This window comes from Balaenoptera acutorostrata, chromosome 2, assembly GCF_949987535.1.
Source record: "Balaenoptera acutorostrata chromosome 2, mBalAcu1.1, whole genome shotgun sequence".
NCBI lineage: Eukaryota > Metazoa > Chordata > Mammalia > Artiodactyla > Balaenopteridae > Balaenoptera > Balaenoptera acutorostrata.
In genome coordinates, this window is record NC_080065.1 from 104,094,519 (window position 1) to 104,115,951 (window position 21,433).

Sequence of the window (21,433 nt, forward strand, 5' to 3'; positions counted from 1 at the left end):
CACTTTACAAGAAGAGTCCTAGGCAGAGGTCGGAGCTTCTGGTCTTCTCAGCTTGCCTCTAGCAGCAGGGGATCCCCACGCTATGAGCAGCCTGGGCAAGAGTTATCAGGGCCCTAGTGTTCTCAGCCTGCCACGGTGGAACACAGTCTCCACCCTACAAGTGGGGGCAGGGTGGAGGAAGACAGCACCGTAACTCTCAGCCACTTTTACCTGGAATTGAGCTTCTGCAACACAAGCTGGGGCCAGGGAGCCGGGGTGGGGGTAATAGGAAAAATGAGTGAGCTGCTCCTCCTAGGAAGACATGTGCAGCCCTATTCTGGGAACTGAGGGCAGAGGTAAAAGCTAAGTTAAATTGATGTAAAATCCAACTTACAAAATATTTTTAGGAAAAAAAACATGTCTTTGGATAGAATTTGAGAACTAAAGAGTAACTAGAATTGTTTTATACAAGAGAAATGCTCAAGTCATTTAATGAATGATGATTTGCATTTATACCAGGATCACTTGTATGTGTTAGGTTTTTCTAAAGAGTTTTGGATGCAGGCAAAGTTTGCATAAGAAAGTAAAGATATTCCCATAGTTACCTCAGCTACATTACACTTACGTCAGTCAGACTTTTCTGTATATAACATATGTTATATATTAAAATATACAAATATAAACAGCATTTCAAATCCAAGGAACACATTCTGATTCAAAGAAGTGTGGATTACTGAAATCCTACTCTATGAAATTACATATATGGTAAGTTCAAAATACAGATAAGGATCCTTAACGACACATGTATCTCACTTATGAAGTTATAGCCTACCTTAGCTTTGTCTGACGTCCGTTTTCCACCAAAGCCTCCAGCGCCAACAACAAAGATGGAGAACTGATTATAACATATAAGTTCCCCCCCAGAATAAGAGTAGACTGAAAAGCAAATGAAAAAAAAAAGAGGTTATTACCAAAAGACATAACTAGTTACACAATATGTGATCAACAATCCTTTTAAAAGTTTCAGAAACAAAATCCAATTACTAAAAGGCTTTGCAATTTAAAGACACCCAAGTTTGGGATACAGAGCACTCATTTTAATCATTCACTACCAGTCTCTGGAAGGCAGAGAGAAGAGGATCTTGACAAATCCTTTCTGGACTATGAAACAGCAGTTCATCTCACCTCTTCTTAAAGTGCCCCAACTGCCTTTCATATTTCAATTCTCTCCTTCTCAAACCTTTCAAACAATTCCACTATAAAATGCAGACTAACACACATGAAAAGATGCTCATCATCACTAATTATTAGAGAAATGCAAATCAAAACTACAACGAGGTACCACCTCACACTGGTCAGAATGACCATCATTAAAAAGTCTACAAATAACAAATGCCGGAGAGGGTGTGGAGAAAAGGGAACCCTCCTACACTGTTGGTAGGAATGTAAATTGGTGCAGCCACTATGGAAAACAGTATGGAGGTTCCTCAAAAAACTAAAAATAGAATTGCCATTGGGCGATTGGGATTGACATGTATACACTGATGTGTATAAAATTGATGCCTAATAAGAACCTGCAGTATAAAACAACAAACAAAACAACTAATACTAAACTTTCATTGGGTTATTTGTATGGAAATATGTTAATATAAATGTTTCAGACATTACATGAAATTTCTAAAAATCTTATATTTGTATTTGTATGCAAATATGTATGGAAATATGTTAATATAAAGGTTTCAGACATTATATGAAATTTCTAAAAATCTTATATTTGTATTTGTATGGAAATATGTTAATATAAATGTTTCAGACATTACATGAAATTTCTAAAAATCTTATATGTTCTGGTATAATGTTATAAGTAATAATCCTAGTTACTACTTTAAAATGTATATCTCAGAAATAACTAATTTTCTTGTCAACTGCATTATTATGAACTTTCATCAAATCTTTAACCGTGGTCATTTTTAAGTCTTTTGTCATTTACAGACAGTTCTGGGTGTACTCTGATGCTTTTGCAAATATGTTCCTATAAAAGGCTTTCATGTTCAAGAAATTCATGGAAAAGACTCTGACAAGTACAGGTTTCTGGTGACTGACTGTACTGCTGAACTGAATGAATAAGCATTTTCAGAACTCTAATGAAAAACTGATGAACTCATAAAAGTGCTAACGAAAGATCAAGATGAAAAAAAAGATTAATTACATGAGACTGAGTGAACTGATGAGGATGAGTATAATTTTTGTGACTTTCTGTCTGAATTTAAAAAAAAATCCCACAAGGACTCAGAGGCAAAGAATATACAAATCAATTTTCACTGCAAAGTAAAGGAGCTGTTACAGTGGAGGATTACTGGACTGAATGTCAATATTATGACATAGTATGAGTGTGTTTCATGTTTGGTAATTGCAATCATTGTTGCTTTTGTTGTGGTCATCCATGTACAATGCTTGGTGTCAGTCTACTTATCTCTTGTAAAAATAAAATACAGTGTGTGTGTGTGGAAAAAAAAAAAAAAAGAATTGCCATATGATCCAGCAATCCCACTCCTAGGCATATATCCAGACAAAACTATAATTCAAAAAGATGCATGCACCCCTATGTTCATAGCAACACTATTTACAATACCCAAGACATGGAAACAACCTAAAAGTCCATCAACAGATGAATGGATAAAGAAGATGTGATACACAAACACACACACACTGGAATATTACTCAGCCATAAAAAAGACTGAAATAATGCCATTTGCAGCAACATGGATGCACCTAGAGATTATCATACCAAGAGAAGTCAGAAAGAGACAGACAAATACCATATGATATCACTTACATGTGGAATCTAAAATATGACACAAATGAACATATCTACGAAACAGAAACGGACTCAGAGATATAGAGAACAGACTTGTGGTTGCCTAGGGGAAGGGAAGGTGGTGGAGGGATGGATTGGGAGTTCGGGATTAGCAGATGGAAACTATTATATATAGGATGGATAAACAACAAGGTCCTACTGTATTGCACAGGGAACTATATTCAATATCCTGTGATAAGCCATAATGGAAAAGAATATGAAAAAGAATGTATATATGTATAACTAAATCACTTTGCTGTACAGCAGAATTTAACACAACATTGTAAATCCACTAAAATTCAATAATTCAATAAAATTAAAAAATTAAAATAAAATACAGATAACCACACTCCCAAATTTTCAAACATTCTGCTGAAGTCCTCAATAGAGCCTGGAATGTAAAAGAAGAAATAAGTGAGAATGAAGGTATAAGCTTCAGGAGGGCAGGATCATGGCTTTTTTGCTCACCATCATATTCCCAGCAATTAGAATAGTAATTGGGACAGAAAAGGCACCTAATAAATATGTATTAAATTAATTAGTAAATCAATGAACAAACGATGTGACTGAGCAAGTTAGTGAATAAGTAAGCAAGTAATGAATGAAAGACAGCTGTCCCTCTTTCTACTGACTACTTTCCTGGTGACAGTTTGAGCATCACCTAAATCACCAGCACTATAAAACTAGGAATATGATTTTGAATTGTATAATAAGGAAAAATATAATTATAACAAAAAATAAGGGAAGTCATGGTGATTTGCATTTAAAATAAGACTTTTATCCTTATTACACAGAAAATTGGATATCTAATTTCATCTATATTTTATCTACAAATTCTAATACATTATTACCCATTACCAAGCTATAGCTAAATAAATGGAGTAGATCAAGAAAGAATAGTAAAAATGAAAGCTAAGGTTACTGCAAAACTTTTTTGTGGTAGACATTTGGTAGAATGGTGAGAAGACTTAAAGAAAACCAGGAGAGTTCCAGCCAAATGTTAGCCAATATTTGGAATGGTAAGAAAATACCAAAACCTTAAAAAAGAAAGAAGAGGGGTAAGGAGGAAGAGGGAAAGAGAGAGAACAGACACATGTTCTATGTGTCTATGATGAAATACATAGTTTACTTTGTAAACTATGAGTTAACAAAAACAATGTAGTAGAAAAATATTTAAGAGCATTAAAAATGTTCTCAATATATTATTAAGTAAAAACAAGGCAAGTTCCAAAACAACATATTCAGTATAACCTCCTATGTATTTAGAACAAAAATGATAAAGCCTATATTCCAAATACCAGACAAAAACTTTCCACTGCTATTTCCAAAATTTTTTATAATGTTTACCTATTTCTATTGTGCTTAAACTTTAAAACAAATAAATTCTAAGCAATGTATCTTTGGCTTATGTTTAGTTACTAGTATTTCAACATTTATTAAACTACTATAATCTTTTTTTCCACTGCAAATAAAATGTGGCTATGGTGTTTAAACCCCATTATAAGTTCAATAGGTTTGAATGTGCAAGGTTAAGAACCTAACTACCATTTATAAGAATGATTCAGGGGTCAAATACGTTTGAAGTTCCAAAGAGCTAACACAGAAAAGAGTATCTACAACATAGCCTAATTATCAACTGAGGGCAGTCTATGTATTCATTCCTGCCAAAAAACATACTCTAGGAAGCATAATTCTCCTCTACGTTTGCTATACCAGCCACATTTCTCACCTCTGTGCTTTGGTTATGTTGTTACAAATCTCCTGAAATGTCCCACTCTCTGGACCTCTACCCCAATCTACTCCACCCCCTCCTCCCTTATTTTCTAAAAAAGCTTATGAATTTTTAGAACACTAATCTTGCTTTCTCACAATTGGAAGATAAATAGAAACTTATTAATCAACTTCTGTGATAAAGTATTATGTTACATACAAAGCCTATGAATCTAACAATATTATTATAAGAACTAGAAATGAGTTACCATCCATAAGAATTATTAAACTGGATCCTTTATCCAGGACGTCAGCAACAATTGCTTCACATTTTAATTTTCCTAAAAATGGAAAGTAAATAAATAAATAATACATAAATAAATAAGGAGACTGTTTTAAAGACCATAAGTTATATGAAGACATGAGAGAAATTAACATAACTTCCACTGTAAGTTCAGCAAAGCTAAAAAATCATGATTTAGAATAATTTTCAATATAATGTTGAATCATAAACATTAAAAGCAATCAGAATACCTGAGTCACCAAATTTGAAACATCAATAATTCTGATAAATTAGGTTGTAAAAAGTAACAATTTTCAATCATTCAATGAACACTTGTTAAGCATACAGCCAACACCATCTACCCCATTCCTTCTCAAATCTCTATGGGCTTCAGTTAGACAGTGTTTCTTTCTAACTACTCTGTTCTTTTAGGGACTGTTCCATTATTTAACTGGTAATGTCTTGATGGATTAACAATTATTTGGGAGTGAACTCATAATCTTTTTCTCCAACCTGTTTTTCTCTTTTGTTCCCTATACGAATGAATGGTACTATCCACCCAACTGCCAAGCCAGAAACTTCAGCATGACCCTTGTCTCATAAAATAGTGTCTAAGTATGTGGCAAGACTTGAGTATGCAGAGACTGGGAGGAGCTAAATTATATGAAAAGTTTCTGACTTCGTCCTGAAGTCTATGATCAGCCATCTGGGGTTTTTAACAGGGAAGTGACAAATACACTTGCATTTTGGAAATAATATTCTGGCTGCAGTAAGATGAGCAGACCTGAAGGGAGCAAGAATGGAGGCAGAGGGCTTCCCTGGTGGCGCAGTGGTTGAGAATCTGCCTGCTAATGCAGGGGACACGGGTTCGAGCCCTGGTCTGGGAAGATCCCACATGCCGCGGAGCAACTAGGCCAGTGAGCCACAACTACTGAGCCTGCACGTCTGGAGCCTGTGCTCCACAAGAGGCCGCGATAGTGAGAGGCCCGCACACCGCAATGAAGGGTGGCCCCCGCTTGCCGCAACTAGAGAAAGCCCTTGCACAGAAACGAAGACCCAACACAGCCAAAAATAAATAAATAAATAAACTCCAATCTCTTTAAAAAAAGAATGGAGGAAGAGAGAACACTTAGAAAGTGAGAGATGATGGTGGTCGAAGTGAGGGGGACAGAAATAGGATTCTAAATGTATTGAAGGGAGAGAATCAAAGAACTTGGTACCTGCCTGCGTGTGAAAGATGGTAAAAGAAACGCTAAGGATAACTAGATTGCTGTCACTTTCACCTCCTAAATCTCTCTCTGCTTCTCCCACTTCTCTCCATCTCTCCACCACCACCTTAGCCTAAGCTACCATCATTTCATTTGAACTACCACAACAGACTTCTAACTAGGTACCTGCACGTCCACTCTGACCAACTTTAAAACATGCTCTCCTATTACGTCTGAAGTTATTTTTTCCCAAAGTCAACCTGATTACCAACCTGATTATGCCAAATCCTTCTATTTTAAGTTCTAATGGTATCACGTATGTTTCATCTGTAATGTTTATCACATATAGTTGCAAGTGTACATTTATTTGTGTGGCTTTTTGATTACTGGCTGCCCTCCCCACCAACTAGGTTATATGCTCCATGAGGGCAGAGTCCAGATTTGTTTCCATTCTCCATTTATTCACAACCCTAGCAGAAAGCCTAGAAGTTAGGAAGTAATCAAAAAATAATTGTCAAATTGCTGATGATCTCCTCAGGTGATCAACTCCACATCCAATCAAACACCAAGCCTACTCCCTACATATCTCTATAATTTCTCCACATATATCCATCCTCATGCTCACAATCCTATTCAATCAACCATGGTCTCTAACCTAGATTATTACAACAGTCTCTTAGAAAATCTCCTTCTCTCTATCTCATTCCCTTAAAATCCAAGCATTACAAACATGAGCCAAAGTTGATGCTTTCTAAAATCCACTTTTGATCATATAATTCTCTCCTTTCGGTCCTTCAGTGGTTATCTATTGTCTTTAAAATAAAAGCCAAACTTCTTCACTTGACCACACACTGCACACTGCCTCAGGTTAAAAAAAAGGGCTGTGTGAAAACTTAGGCTGTGACACTAAACTGAAGACTCAAACTGAGATGGTGGAGCAGGAGGACACGGAACTCACCTCCCCACCAACAAACACATCAAAAATACATCTACATGTGGAACAATTCTCACCGAAAACTAAGTGCAGACTAACAGAAAGACCTGTACAACCAAGACTATAAGAAAGACCCACCGGTAATTGGGTAGAAAGGGAAGAAAAGCGATCAGGTCAGGACCTGTGTCCCTGAGAGGGGACTCAGAGGAAAAAGGAGATTACACAGGAAGAGACCTTCCCTGGGGAGTGAGCAGTTCAAGCCACGTATTGGGTGCCCCAGCCCTGGTGTCCAACAAGGGGAACACGAGTCCCCTTGGCTGGTTGGAGGGCCAGTGGGATTAACAGGAGGGCTGTGGGAAGCCTGGACTCCGGGAGCAGGTGAACACTTACGTGCCCCCGAGGCAGGGCAGAGAGGGCAGACTGAAACCACTTGGGTAGCTGACTGGTTTCCTACGACTGCCCTGGTCCCCAGCCTGAGCTGAGAGAACACACCAGCACCATGAGCCTCGTGTCGCAGCTTCACACTCTGGGCTGCCATGATTCAGGAAAAGGCTCAGCCATGAGACACTGAGGAGGTTCAAACCCTACGTGGCAACTGAGCAGCGAGGGGGCAGCCACTACTGGTGGCTGCACAGGGGCCCCAGATCTTTGACGGTGGCCATGCCAAACGAAACCCATGCTCCGGGAATATTACTCAGCCATAAAAAGAAACGAAATGGAGTTATTTGTAGTGAGGTGGATGGAGTTAGAGTCTGTCATACAGAGTGAAGTAAGTCAGAAAGAGAAAAACAAATACAGTATGCTAACACATATATATGGAATCTAAGGGGGAAAAAAAAGGGTCATGAAGAACCTAGTGGCAAGAGGGGAATAAAGACACAGACCTACTAAAGAATGGACTTGAGGATATGGGGAGGGCGAAGGGTAAGATGTGACAAAGTGAGAGAGTGGCATGGACATATATACACTACCAAACGTAAAATACATAGCTAGTGGAAGTAACCGCATAGCACAGGGAGATAAGCTCTGTGTTTTGTGACCACCTAGAGGGGTGGGATAGGGAGGGTGGGAGGGAGGGAGATGCAAGAGGGAAGAGATATGGGAACATATGTATATGTATAACTGATTCACTTTGTTATAAAGCAGAAACTAACACACCATTGTAAAGCAATTATACTCCAATAAAGATGTTAAAACAAACAAACAAACAAAACAAAACCATGCTCCGACCGTCACTGATTACCCACACCCGCCCCTCTTGCTCCACCACTGCTCCCCTCTGGAGTAAGGGTGCCAATGCTGGGAGGGGGAGGAAGCACACACTTAAAGGAAACTTAGCCAGCTCAGACCCGACCCTCCGGGCTTCTGCTCCAGCAACTTGGGACCTGCCCCCGCACCAAATAGTGGGGTAACAGCCACTAAGCAGAGGGGAAGCTCTACCTAACATCTGGCTTGGCCCTACCCCTCCATCTCCAGCTCCACCCCCTACCAAAATGACAGCTGCCAGCACACCTTGAGAAAAGACATAAGTTGTGCTCACATCAAATCCAGCTCTCCCATCAATGCCACTGGGCACATGCAGACTGTATAGGGACATGCCCACAAAAGAACACCCCTTCAAGACCACCATAGGTAACTATTTCACCAAATTTCAATAGATAAAGAAATAGATAAGCAAAATGAAAAGACAGAGGAATCTGTTTCCACTGAAAGAGCAAGAGAAAACTCCTGAAAAAAACAACTAATGAAATAGAAACAAACAATTTACCAGATAAAGAATTCAAAGCATTAGTAATAAGAATGCTAACTGAATTATGGAAAAGAATAGCTGAATACAGTGAGAGTTTTAACAAGGAGCTAGAAAATTCTAAAAAGAACCAATCAGAACTGAAGAATACAACAACTGAAAAGAAAAACACACTAAAAGGAATTAACAGCACACTAGGTGATACAGAAGAACACATAAGTGATCTGGAAGATAGAAAATGGAAATCACCCAATCAGAACAGCAAAAAGAAAAAAGATGAGAACATTTTAAAGGATCTTTGGGGTAACATCATGCATACCAACTTTCCATTATAGGGGTCCCAGAAGGAGAAGAAAGGGAGACGGGGGTAAAAGTATATTTAATGAAAATTATGGCTGAAAATTTCCCAAGTCTGAAGAAGGAAACAGCCAGGTACAGGAAACACAGAGGGTCCCAAACAAGATGAATCCAAACAGACCCGCACCAAGACATATCATAATTAAAATGGCAAAACTTAAAGAGAGAATTCTAGAGGCAGCAAAAGAAAAACAAAGAGCATATACAAGGGAATGCCCATAAGGCTATCAGCTGATTGTTCTGCAGAAACTTTGCAGGCCAGAAGGGAGTGGCATGGTATATTTAAAGTGCTGAAAGGGAAAAACCTACAACTTAGGATACTCTGCCCAGCAAGATTATCCTTCAGAATTGAAGGGGAGATAAAGAACTTCTTGGATAAGCATCAATACTAAAGCAACCCTAAAAGAAATGTTAAAGGGTCTTCTCTAAGTGGAAAAGAAAAAGCTGTAACAAGAATTAAGTATCTATAGAAAAGAAAAAATCCCATTAGTAAAGGCAAATATATAGGGAAGGCTGAGGCTCAACCACTTAAATAAGCTAGTACAACGACTAAAACAAAAAAAATTGTAAAATCAAGTATAACTACAATAATCAGTAAAGGGATAAACATGAAGATGTAAACTATGACATGAAAAACACAAAGTATGGGGGCTTCCCTGGTGGCGCAGTGGTTGAGAATCTGCCTGCCAATGCAGGGGACACGGGTTCGAGCCCTGGTCTGGGAAGATCCCACATGCCGCGGAGCAGCTGGGCCCGTGAGCCACAATTACTGAGCCTGCGCGTCTGGAGCCTGTGCTCCGCAACAAGAGAGGCCGCGATAGTGAGAGGCCTGCGCACCGCGATGAAGAGTGGCCCCCGCTTGCCACAACTAGAGAAAGCCCTTGCACAGAAACGAAGACCCAACACAGCGATAAGAATTAATTAATTAAAAAAAAAAAAAAAACACAAAGTACGGGGGAAGCGAGTAAAAAATGTAGAGCTTTTAAAATGTGTTTGAACTTAAGGGACTACCTGGTTTAAAACAAATAAACACAGTCATAGATCAACATCTATGAGCCCCATGGTAACCACAAATCAAAAATCTACAACAGATACCCAAAAACAAAAGAGAAAGGAACACAAGCAAAAGAAAAGCATGAAACCACAAAGGAAAAAACTAAAAGAAGAAAAAAAAAAAACAGGGAAGAACTACAAAAACAACCAGAAACAAGTAACACTAACACTGAAACAGAACTATTCAGCATTAAGCAATAAGAATTTTTTTTAATTAAAATCTCAAAAAAAATTAAAGTATAATTCTAGCTATTTGCTGACCTCTACATTATATAATGTGAAATGAAAAAGACTTTTTTTTTATTTTACCACCTTACATGGTCAGTATATAATTAATATTCTGACATCAGAGTAGCAACATAAAACAAACATATCAAAGTAAAGTGAAAAGATAACGAGAAGATTTACTGAACAAGTAAGATATTATTGAGAAAAATAAACTGATTATTAAGACAGCCTTGGTTTTACTTACTCTAAAAGAAAATAGAAAAAAGTTAATTACAAGACATTCTGTATCTTTTAACATTGTTTGCCTTATGAAAATCAGTACCAACACAAATACCTGAGAAAAGAATGAAGAATCATATTCATGGGAATCATAACTGATTATACACAATCACTAAGTTTAGGACACACACAGAATATGCTCCTTTCAATTGTTGACCAGATGTTTAGTATTTTGAAATAATTTATTAAATAAGACTATTCAAATAGGACAAAGTTTAAGGCAACCAAAATAGGTACTAGTTAACATCAATCTACTCTAATGGCTGACATGCACATAAATAACTTATAATATTGTTTATTTAGGTTGCTCTATGCCAGTTTAACACATTGACACAGTTTGGAAGGTTAGTCAGAAAATAAAACCATCAAGAACTCACCTGCTCTGGGAAGTGGTTTATATAACTCCAAGTACTGCTCCCCATGAAGAACCTACGTTAGGGTAAGCAAAATTTTATTAGTAGACTTTCTTTTTCCACAGCTTCTTCTGTGGATACCGCTAATCACAAGTGGCATTTCACTGTCCACACGTTCACGCGACTACTTCCCCCAAACTATCTGTCTCAATTTGGCTCCCACTTCTTAATTATATGATTCAGAAATAATCAGTCCCCCAATCTAAAGACTGTCAGCTCTCTAGAATAGAAAAGATACATTTGTGTTCTTTCTTGACATTCATAAATTTTTGTTGACTGATAACTGTGGATTATTTGCCAATGGAGACACTAAACTAGGCGCATTTCCAGTGCTCGTCACTGCGCCTGGAACATAGCAGGTATCCAATAAATATCTATTGAATAAAAATGAACAAATAGGTCAGTACTAGTAAAGTAATTTCAGGTCACACCTGCCAAATACAAATGACACAACCAAAACATTAATATAAATCTTACAACCACAGTCAAGTAAAAGCACTGCCAATGTCAACATTTCCTTAGTGTAAGAGTAAATACTAAAGACCCCGTGCAACATCAGAGCCACTTAACTTCAATGTATCAAAGCAAGAATATAAAAATATATGTAGGAATACAATAGGACAGTAAAAACAAAACCTGACCCATATATCCAAATGACCACACTCAACTGCTATGGGACAGTTTAATTCCCAGTCTTCCTCAGAACCCAGAAGGGAAAAAGAAAAGGGGTGAGGGTAGTGATGGGAGGACAAATGAAGGACTGCCTCACTATCATACGACCTGGAAGCTCAAGGTTAGGAAGACTGGGATTCAAATCCCAAGACGGCTATCATTCCCAGTGACAGATTTTGAACACTATTCATGATTTCCAACTCCTTCCAACTCTGAGGAAGAATTCTGAAACATTTACTTTAATTGTTTGTACTGACATTACCCAAACAGAAGAACTGTATGCAACAAATACCATGGGAGAGTGACTAAAACAACAAACTGCCTGGCATCTATTTCTTGCCTCCCTCCCAACTTCATCGAATACTTTAATAAAATAACCGTAGATTCTCATAGACTCAGAGCAGCAATGAGCTAATCGATCCTCCAGTAAATGGGTTCTCCAATCAGTCAAAATCACAGAAATCAGTTCAAAAGTCTACGATTCAACAGTTATCAACTGGACTCATGGCCTGACCCTCACTTCAAGAAATAAAATAACCCCAAAGCCTTCTCACAATTGTTTGCTCCTCCCTTCTTGAAACCATTTATTCACTTTGCTTTTCAAATACCACACTCTCCTGATACACCTCATACCTCACCAGCCACTCTTTCCCAGTCTCTCTTGCTCACTCCTCCTCATCTCTTCCACCTCTCACCTCTCACCAAACTCAGGCTTTTCTCTACTTACATTCACACATGGGTGATTTCACCCAGCCTCATGTCTTTAAATCTCACTTAAATGCTACCAATCCCAGTAGGGCCTCCCCCGCAAACTCTAAACTCACATATTTAACTGCCCACTGTATATCTCCACTTGAATGTAGAATAGGCATCTCAAATCTGTACAAAACCAACTCCTGATCATCCCCACCTTAAAGTAACTGTATAGATCTATTTTATTATACATAGTAATATATCATACATGTTACTACTACTATACATGTTAAATACATTGTACATAATTAATTCTAAATATATGGGTATATATGCATATATATCATCCCAGTTAACCAGACCAAAAACCTTCTTCCTTGACTCCTCTTTCTGTCCATGCATATCCAGACTAGTGCTGGAATTACCATAATCAACTCCAAACTGGTTTCCCTGCTTCCATGCTTGGCTCCCATAAATCTATTCTCCACAGAGGAGCAAAAATGAGCCTGTGAGTGAACATAGCCAGATCATACCACTCCTCAGTTCAAAGCACTACAAATGGCCTCCCATGTTAATCAGAGTATGAGGTAAAATTCTTATGATGACTACAAGGCCCTCTTCTCCTACCACTGCCCCCTTGCTCATTCTATAGCTGTATCAACCCCCTTGCTGTTCCAAAAACAAGGTAAGTATGCACCTGCCTCGGGGCCTTTTACACCTGTTCTCTCTGCTTCAAATATTCTTCACTCTTGCTCCTTCATCACTATCGTCAGGTAAGGATTATCATACCCACTTTACACATAAGGAAACTGAAGCTTAGAGAAGTTATTTACCCTTGGTCAAATAGCATGTAATGGCAGAGAGAGAATTAGTAACATTATGCCAGGGTTATGGACTGTACATAATTATTGTTGTCTTCTTTTTGCTTGCCTTTTCAACTAACTCTCTACCCTTTTTTTCTTTTTAAGAAAAATCAAAAGACATGCTAAACCTTTATCCTTGAATCAACCACTATAAACTATTGTATTAAGACACCATACACACACACACACACACACACACACACACACACACACACAGCATGTGACATTTACCAATCATATTTAAAGAAAGAGAAGAAGAGCAAAATAAAGGTTTCTTATTATGCATACCTTTGCCAAGTTGACTGAGAGCCCAGGAATCTCTGCTAATCCTCCACCCATTATAGATTTCTGAGCTAGAATAACTCCGAAGGTAGGCAAACAGGAGAAATCAGAACTCCCTTCATAAATAAATTTCAAATCTTTCGGTTCCTTGATAGATGCTCCCACTCCAAGGGCATACATAATAGTGTCCAGTTCCGTATAAGAAGAAGAAAATGGAGGAAGTTTATGGCCAATAGCTCCAGCCTATGGAACAATTGCAGAAAGTTATTTTTTTCACTGATATTCTTGTCAAATCTTTAAATTTCTGACTTTTCAAAACTATTAACTGCTACATACTTAGCTTTGTGAATAGAATATCATTTTAGTAAATATGATAGGGTATAATAATTGTTTCACTACATTTTTTAAATAAAATCAATTATAATGTATGGAAAAAGACCTCATTTACAAATAAGTACTTTTTTCTTGCCTGCTTCTTGCTAACAGATAGTACATCTCATTTTCAACTTTCCTGTCTCTGATGATGGAAAAGCCTAGTAATACAGTGACTGTTAGCTACTCAAAATTACAAAAAATAAAAAACTTATTATAAACAGGGATAATGAATGGCTCTATAAGATCTATTTTATAAAAGTCAGTATAAACAGATGAGCAAAACACTGCTTAATGCTTGTAAATCAGACTCCCTCATAATGGTTTTGGTTATAATTAGATTTTACTGTAAGCTCCTACCCAGGACTGTCCTTTATCTAATTGGATATTGTATTTTTCTATTTAGTGATGACATGCCTAGCTAATTTGTGAAGCATATGTTAGGTTCTAAAAGAATCATGTCCAATTTTTGATCACTTTCATTCTAAAGCAAGAGTCAGCAAACAACAGCTGAGAATTAAGAATGGTTTTTACATTTTTTTAAGAGTGGTCTAAAAAAAGAAAAAGAAGATAATGTGTCAGAAACAGTACGTGGTCCATAAAGCCTAAAATATTTACCATCTGGCCCTTTACCAAAAAAGTTTGCCAACCCCTGCTCTAAAGTAAAATCACATTTATAAACTGATCATATTCTCAGGGTTACAATTAGATTGTTTATTTCATCACTATGTCTCCCCTGAGTCACAAAACACCACAACTGAATATGTCAAATGACTTATTTCTTATTATTTATGCACTATAATTTTTTTTTAAAAAAAGAAGTACTGGCGATAGTTAATCAGCAAACTTCACAAGAGCTATAACCACAGCTCTATTAGAATTTCTGACACAATGGGAGACTTTTTACTTGCAGCCATGTTGAAATATTTCCAAAATACAACCTACCAATGCTTTTCCTTAAAAGAAATGACTCAAAAGAGGCACTAAGTTAAATATCCTTTTCTAAAGAGTTAGAAAGTGACTGAAGGACGATTATCAAAAATGCTCCAAAAAACAAAAAAAACACTTGTTTATTACACTGAAGAAGAGAAAGTAAAAGTTACATTTAATATTTTAGCTTTATGTTCATTCAAATTTTATAAACATTCAGTACATGTTCTATAAAATTTTATGGTCACTCACCTTTCCTATTTAACAATAAATTAATAGCTTGGAAAAGCATTTTTTGCATAAAAGAAAAGAAAAAAGAAAAAAGGAAAGAAAAGAAAAAGTCTCCAGAGAAGGCAAAGCATTAGGCTTTCTCTTCCACTTACAAATCCTGATGTAGCTGTTGATGTCACATTACTGGTGTGATTTGCCGAAACTCCTCCATCTGAATCTATTTTATTTAGAGCTTCAATTATACCGCCAATTGATTCTAAAAAAGGAATAAATAACAATAATAATGCTTTTTTCCATCAACAGACGAATGGATAAAGATGTGCTACATATATACAACAGAATATTACTCAGCCATAAAAAAAGAATGAAATAATGCCATTTGCAGTGACATGGATGGACCTAGAGATTGTCATACTGAGTGAAGTTAAGTCAGAAGGAGAAAGACAAATATCTATGATATCACTTATATGTAGAATCTAAAAAAATGGTACAAATGAACTTATTTACATAACAGAAACAGAGTTATAGATGTAGAAAACATACTTATGGTTACCAAGTGAGAGGGAGACAGGGAGGGATAAATTGGGAGACTGGGATTGACATATACACACTACTATATATAAAATAGATAACTAATAAGAACCTACTGTATAGCACAGGGAACTCTACTCAATACTCTATAATGACCTATATGGGAAAAGAATCTAAAAAACAGTGGATATACGTATACGTATAATGGATTCACTTTGCTATACAGCAGGAACTAACACAACATTGTAAATCAACTATACTCCAATAAAAATTAATTAAAAGAAAAATCAGTCCCACTATGGTGTGGGAAGAGCATTTGCATATGTGAAATATCTAGCCAGTTATTTTACAGTGCTATTGAAATAGTGACCTACAGGACAAACTTCCAGATTTTTCCTATATAGTTGAACTATATTTCATTTCTACTGAAAAAAATTTTAAATCATGAATGATTCAAGTCCATCAACTTCAGGATAAGTAAGGATGAACGAATTGAATTTTCTCTTTAGGATCACTGGAATTTAAATAAGACAGAGTGCTTTGGTAAACCTATTACATAAAGATCATAAAAGCATCATCTTTCAAATATCCTAAAGAGCTAATATTCTCCTGGTGAAATCCAAATAAATGTAAGGTATTTCCAAAAAAAAAAAAAAAAAGAAAGCTTTTGTTACAGACGTGACTAAGAAAAGCTACAATGCTTTAGACGATCATTCCTATAACATCCAGCAAGCCTGCTGCAGAACCTTCGCGGGCATTCATGAACTGACTGCATGATGTCAGGCTATTGCAGGAAAAAATCATGAAAGGCTCTGAATAGACCAAAGATAACAGGGTGTTTCCAACATACTCTCCCCACGTTATGATTCCAAAGAGGCTCTGAGCTTTGCAAAGTCTTTGAGTGATTTTACAACTCTGTAAAGTCAGATCCTTGTCCACAGATGTGCAATTTCCATCTGGTGGAGGGACAACTAATTTTCCTTCTCTCCCCACCATCACCCCTCCTCCAGGATGTAACAATGTCAAGATTACCCCCCAGGTCTCTGTACAGGTAACTGCTCAGAAAATATTACTGAAAATTCTTCCAGAGAAAACCACCGTTATGACCAGTGACTACGGACAGAATTCAGAAGCTGCTATTCTGGGGTCTAAAAGGTTAATAAAGGAGATTCACGGAGTATCCACATATGCCATAAGGTTCCAAAAGCTCTGGGACCTTTCTAACAAACCTTAGATATACGGGCCTCCTTCTAAACTCAGACAAAAACTATAACTAAACTACAGAATGTGAGATGACCAGGGCTCTCTGCCATTCCTGGTGACACTAGGTAGGTTTCTTGCCTACCAATCCTCCTCTTACCACCCCATTTAGGCTGCTGCCTAGATGGGAGGCTATTTAACTGAAAGTAACCTCGGTACAGGCTGGCGGTACTGTACTCAAAGACAGACCACCGGAGTTAACTCTTGGCTCAAACACTGAGAAAGCTTGGGCCAGTTACTCAGCTTTTCTGGGATTTAGTTCCATCATCTGTAAAATGAGAATGATAAAATGGGTGCTTGGAAAGTCGTGATTCTACAGAAAGTGTAAGATTTTTTTTCTAACTGTACTTCAAATACTAGGGGTATCTTTTCATTTATAACTATATAATTCATTCTTAGCTTTTTCTTTATATTAGTCTAATACTTTTAAGGTAATGAAATGGAATTCTGACCTCAGAGAAGAGTTTTTAAGATATTTCTTCCTTTTTCCTTTTCCTAATTTTCATTGATAGGTGACTGCTATTCGGAGACTAAATTTATCTCAAATACCTAAAAAAAGAATACAGAAAATGCTACCGCTAATGACATAACAATCATGTTATCCTCTGATTGAGAAAAGTACAATGAAAATTTCAGTGAGTGTACCAGCAGACAGGAAAGTAACATTGGGATTAAACAAAAAAAAAAAGAACAGTCATTTTTCAGATATATTCTTCTATCAAACATTAAATATAATACTAGGAAGGGAAAAAAAAAAGATTTTTCTGTAAAATAATCCTGATTCATGATCCTTCCCAGAAAGGTCCTTTAAATTTCATATACTATATACATATGTGAGTTATACTAGAAAAAATAATGTGACTTTTATTGGCCATCTCTTCCTGTGGCATATCATAGATGATTCAATAATTCAAGGTAACAAGCATTTACTAAATCCTTTCTATGAGTTCAGCACTATACTAGCACCAAATACAAAAGGACATACAAGATACATTCTCTGCCTCCAAAGGAACTTATTATGCAGCTAAGAAACCACACACTTATGAAACAAAAGCAGTGGAAAGCAGTCATGATTAGACGCTCAAGTTGTAAGAGTTCAGCTAAGAAAGAGATCAATGAAGCCCAGAATATCTGGGGAGGTTTTGTTGAACATCTGGGGCTTGAGTTTTTCTAAAGAAGCACCGAGATTAGCAGAGGTGATAAAAGGAATAAGAGGCATCTTAGAAAGGCAGAGAAACAGTAGCAAAAACAAAGTGCTAAAACAAAGCAAAATCTATTCACTAGAGAGAAAAGACCTAAGCCTAAATAATATAAGACTTAAATAAACTTTTGGGGAAATAAAGAAAAATCAGGTCAGATAAGGAGCATGTGATTAGATAAGGCAAGACTTTGAAACCAACCACCAGATGGGGAAAAGATGCATTGAGCACAAATGGGTAAACACCTCCTACCATCCTCTCAATCACACATATACCAAAAAATCAGGATCATAAGAAAACTGAAAAACTGACAGTGGGAGTAACATACATACCTTAAATTGGAGAGTTCTAATACCTACTGGAGCAGAAAATGTGCTGTAGATGATTTGAGCATCTAAGTTATCACAATTAAGAAGACAATTCCATAAGAGAAGAGAATGCTTTGTTGCCTCTGATTCCCCAACCAGGACCGAACTGACTTGGGACTCTTTACCTTGAATTCTCTGAGGCTTGGTGGCATTATCAAAGTCACAGATCTTCGTCCAGTTAGCCTTCACCGCCTCAGGAGTCATTGGCTGAGTCCTCTGTCTTACAATGGCTCCAAGGGTCCGCTCCCATCGTACTGGTTATAGAAACAAAACTAAGATACTGAACACATAGTTTAAGAGGGAGACAGAAAGCAGAATTCATGAGTCCCCTGAATTTTTTTTTTTTTAACTTCAAGAAAAATGGAATTTGGAAAAAAGATTCTAACTTCTAAAGATTTTTACTACAAATTTTTTTTAAAAGAATAACAAACCCATTAGGATGTCAAATTTCTTTTTCTAATATTTGAAGCTGAAGGGAAAACCTCTCCCTCCTCTGACTATGCCAGATACTACTAAAGGTAGGATGAAATGCTGAATCAGAAAGTTAAATTATATATAATCACACCAAAAGACTGTCTTCATCACCACAGATCACTTAGATAATACACTTTAAGGTAACAGAACAGAATAGAGCTTTGTTGAATAGCAAACTGAAAACTAGTGGTGATAACAGGCCAAAGACTCCAGATAATCAAATTAATATATCAGACAACCCCACATAGTTCTCCCGTTTCCTCCCTTTGCTCTTCCTCCTTGTCCATGGGAAGTCAACTAGATTGCCCAGATTCACAAAAATCACCATTGCTGCGTAAGTTCCATGAAGATAATTTTTAACATTGTGTCTTTTTTAAAAAGCCTGAGGAATAAACAGAACCTTATTTAAACAGAATGGTCAGACTTTGATGATTACTAAATTGAAGATTTGTCCTGGGGAATGACAGAAGCTTCTAGAGGTTTCTTATTGATAAAGTCCCATATACAGCTTTTATTGCAACAACTGATCTTCCTTTCTTAAAAGATGTCATAAAACACTTAAAAATGTTTGAATAAGTTACTTCATAACTTAGAGAACAGTCATTAATAATATTCTACAATATGTTGTAACAATGTCATCCAGTAATGGCAGCCTTTTAAATAATTCAATTAATTTTGATACCAGCATCCAACTGAAAACTTGAATTGGGATATTGGAATGTTCACAATTTTTTTTAAACACCATAAAGTAATTATCCAATTTGGAGCTCACAAGGTTTAAGAACTGGGGTAAAAGAGGACTTAAGCCAGATGAATTTACTGTTGGGCTGAAGGAGAATAATTTCTATAGATCAGCTGCAATTTCTCTTCTAGAAAGCTGTCCAGTGTGATTCCCCACTGTCTCCTTCTGATGTCTCATGCTCCAAGGAAGAAAAGAATCACTGAGAGAATTGGAGAACTTGCCTAGGACAGAGCTCTCCCCATCTTCAAAAAACACCCTCCCTCCCACTCACTACTCTGCTGAACAAGCATGTGGGGTGCCGGAGACATGGGAAGACAAACATCAATATAAAGAGAGACTGTACTGCCTGAAGAAACAGCCAGTTCTGAATAGGACAGGACAAATATTGAATAAGCACTGCTAATAGGAAAAAAACTGAAAAGATCCTTGAAAATACCACAGGCCTGCAGGACAACTTCCATGTTTTAGAAGACCTGTTGCTATAACAATGTTTGAGTTTGATTATGCGTGCACTAAATCCAATGGTTCGGCATTTGACAAGGTCTTTACCCAGCTCTACCTGGATATGCAGGTTTAAAGATATGGAAATAATGTATGGCAAACCAAAAACCAAAAGGGACTTACATTTTCCAATCCATCCTGCTCCAACCTACCAAAAAGAGGAGGAAGAAGTTATACCATCTAATGTGAAATTACTAATAGAATTTTTATGAAATTAACAAAACAGGCAGCTATCTTTTTACGAGTATCAGAATGCTAGATGACAATGGATGAAAATAATGCAGCTCTACAAAACTCCGTTGGCCGGCATGACTTTGCACTATTCATGTTATCAGAGTAGAAAAATAAAGCAACACGATATAGCAGAAATGCATGTAGTAGAAAAGCATGCCTTTGCACAGAAACCAAGGTGCGATACCAGTTCTTCTACAGACTAGCTGTCTGATTCCTGGTCAAATAATTTGACTTCCCTAAACTCAAGATTCCCCTTATATAAAATCAGGATAATAATACACTCTTCATGAAGTAACCATGAAGGTTAAACAATATAAATACCAAATTTGCCCAGCACATCACTTGAAATACATGTCCTTCTAGAAAGACTTAATGAATCAAAAAAAATAAAAAGCAAAGAAAAATAAAGCCAGGATTTGACTTAATGAACTACATATACTCATTTTAATGAAACACCTTTATATAGAAATATGGCAAATGACCAAATACATTAATCACCGTACAGAAAGATGGTATTTTTTCTAGAAGCCATTCAAGGAAATCCTCAGAAGAAAATGTCTGATGTAAGAAAATCTGTTTGTCATATCTTCAAACACCACAACTACAGTGTTCCACATGCATATAACAGAAGAAACTGTACCAGCAGACAGCACACTTCTCAGTGGCTCTACGCTCAAGGGTATGGCTTTTTAAAAATCACTCATTCCTTTACGTATATTAACAGGATGATCGGCCTTGATGCTGTCAGAGTAGTTAAAGTGGCAGTGGTACTGGTAACAGGCAAGAAAAATATCATCTTTTATCATATTTGGGGAGTGAAGCAACAAGCTGCAAACTCCTCGCAGGTGCTAGAAACGACAGCTCCAGTCGATCCAAAAAATCTCTATCTGCCACTCTAGATATCTATCAAAACTTGGCAAACAAAGTGTCAATTTACATTCAAGGTTTAAGTCAGGATATTACACACCGCTCTTACTGTATTTTGCACTCAATCTCACACAGCAAATGTCCCTTACTAAAACTGTTCACAGTA

The 21,433-nt window shown here is 36.9% G+C and overlaps 1 protein-coding gene across 1 annotated transcript in view; it reads right to left on the reverse strand.

Annotated features, from left to right (window-relative positions):
• Positions 1-21,433, reverse strand: part of LOC130707054 (peroxisomal multifunctional enzyme type 2-like) — a 63,875-nt gene that overhangs the window by 27,986 nt on the left and 14,456 nt on the right. Inside the window, exons 8-14 of the mRNA XM_057539724.1 lie at positions 20,290-20,314; positions 18,575-18,703; positions 15,244-15,347; positions 13,565-13,801; positions 11,013-11,064; positions 4,816-4,887; positions 812-915 (exon numbers count right to left, since the gene is read on the reverse strand). Of these exons, the coding sequence (XP_057395707.1) occupies positions 812-915; positions 4,816-4,887; positions 11,013-11,064; positions 13,565-13,801; positions 15,244-15,347; positions 18,575-18,703; positions 20,290-20,314 (723 nt within the window). The remainder of the gene's footprint in view (positions 1-811; positions 916-4,815; positions 4,888-11,012; positions 11,065-13,564; positions 13,802-15,243; positions 15,348-18,574; positions 18,704-20,289; positions 20,315-21,433) is intronic.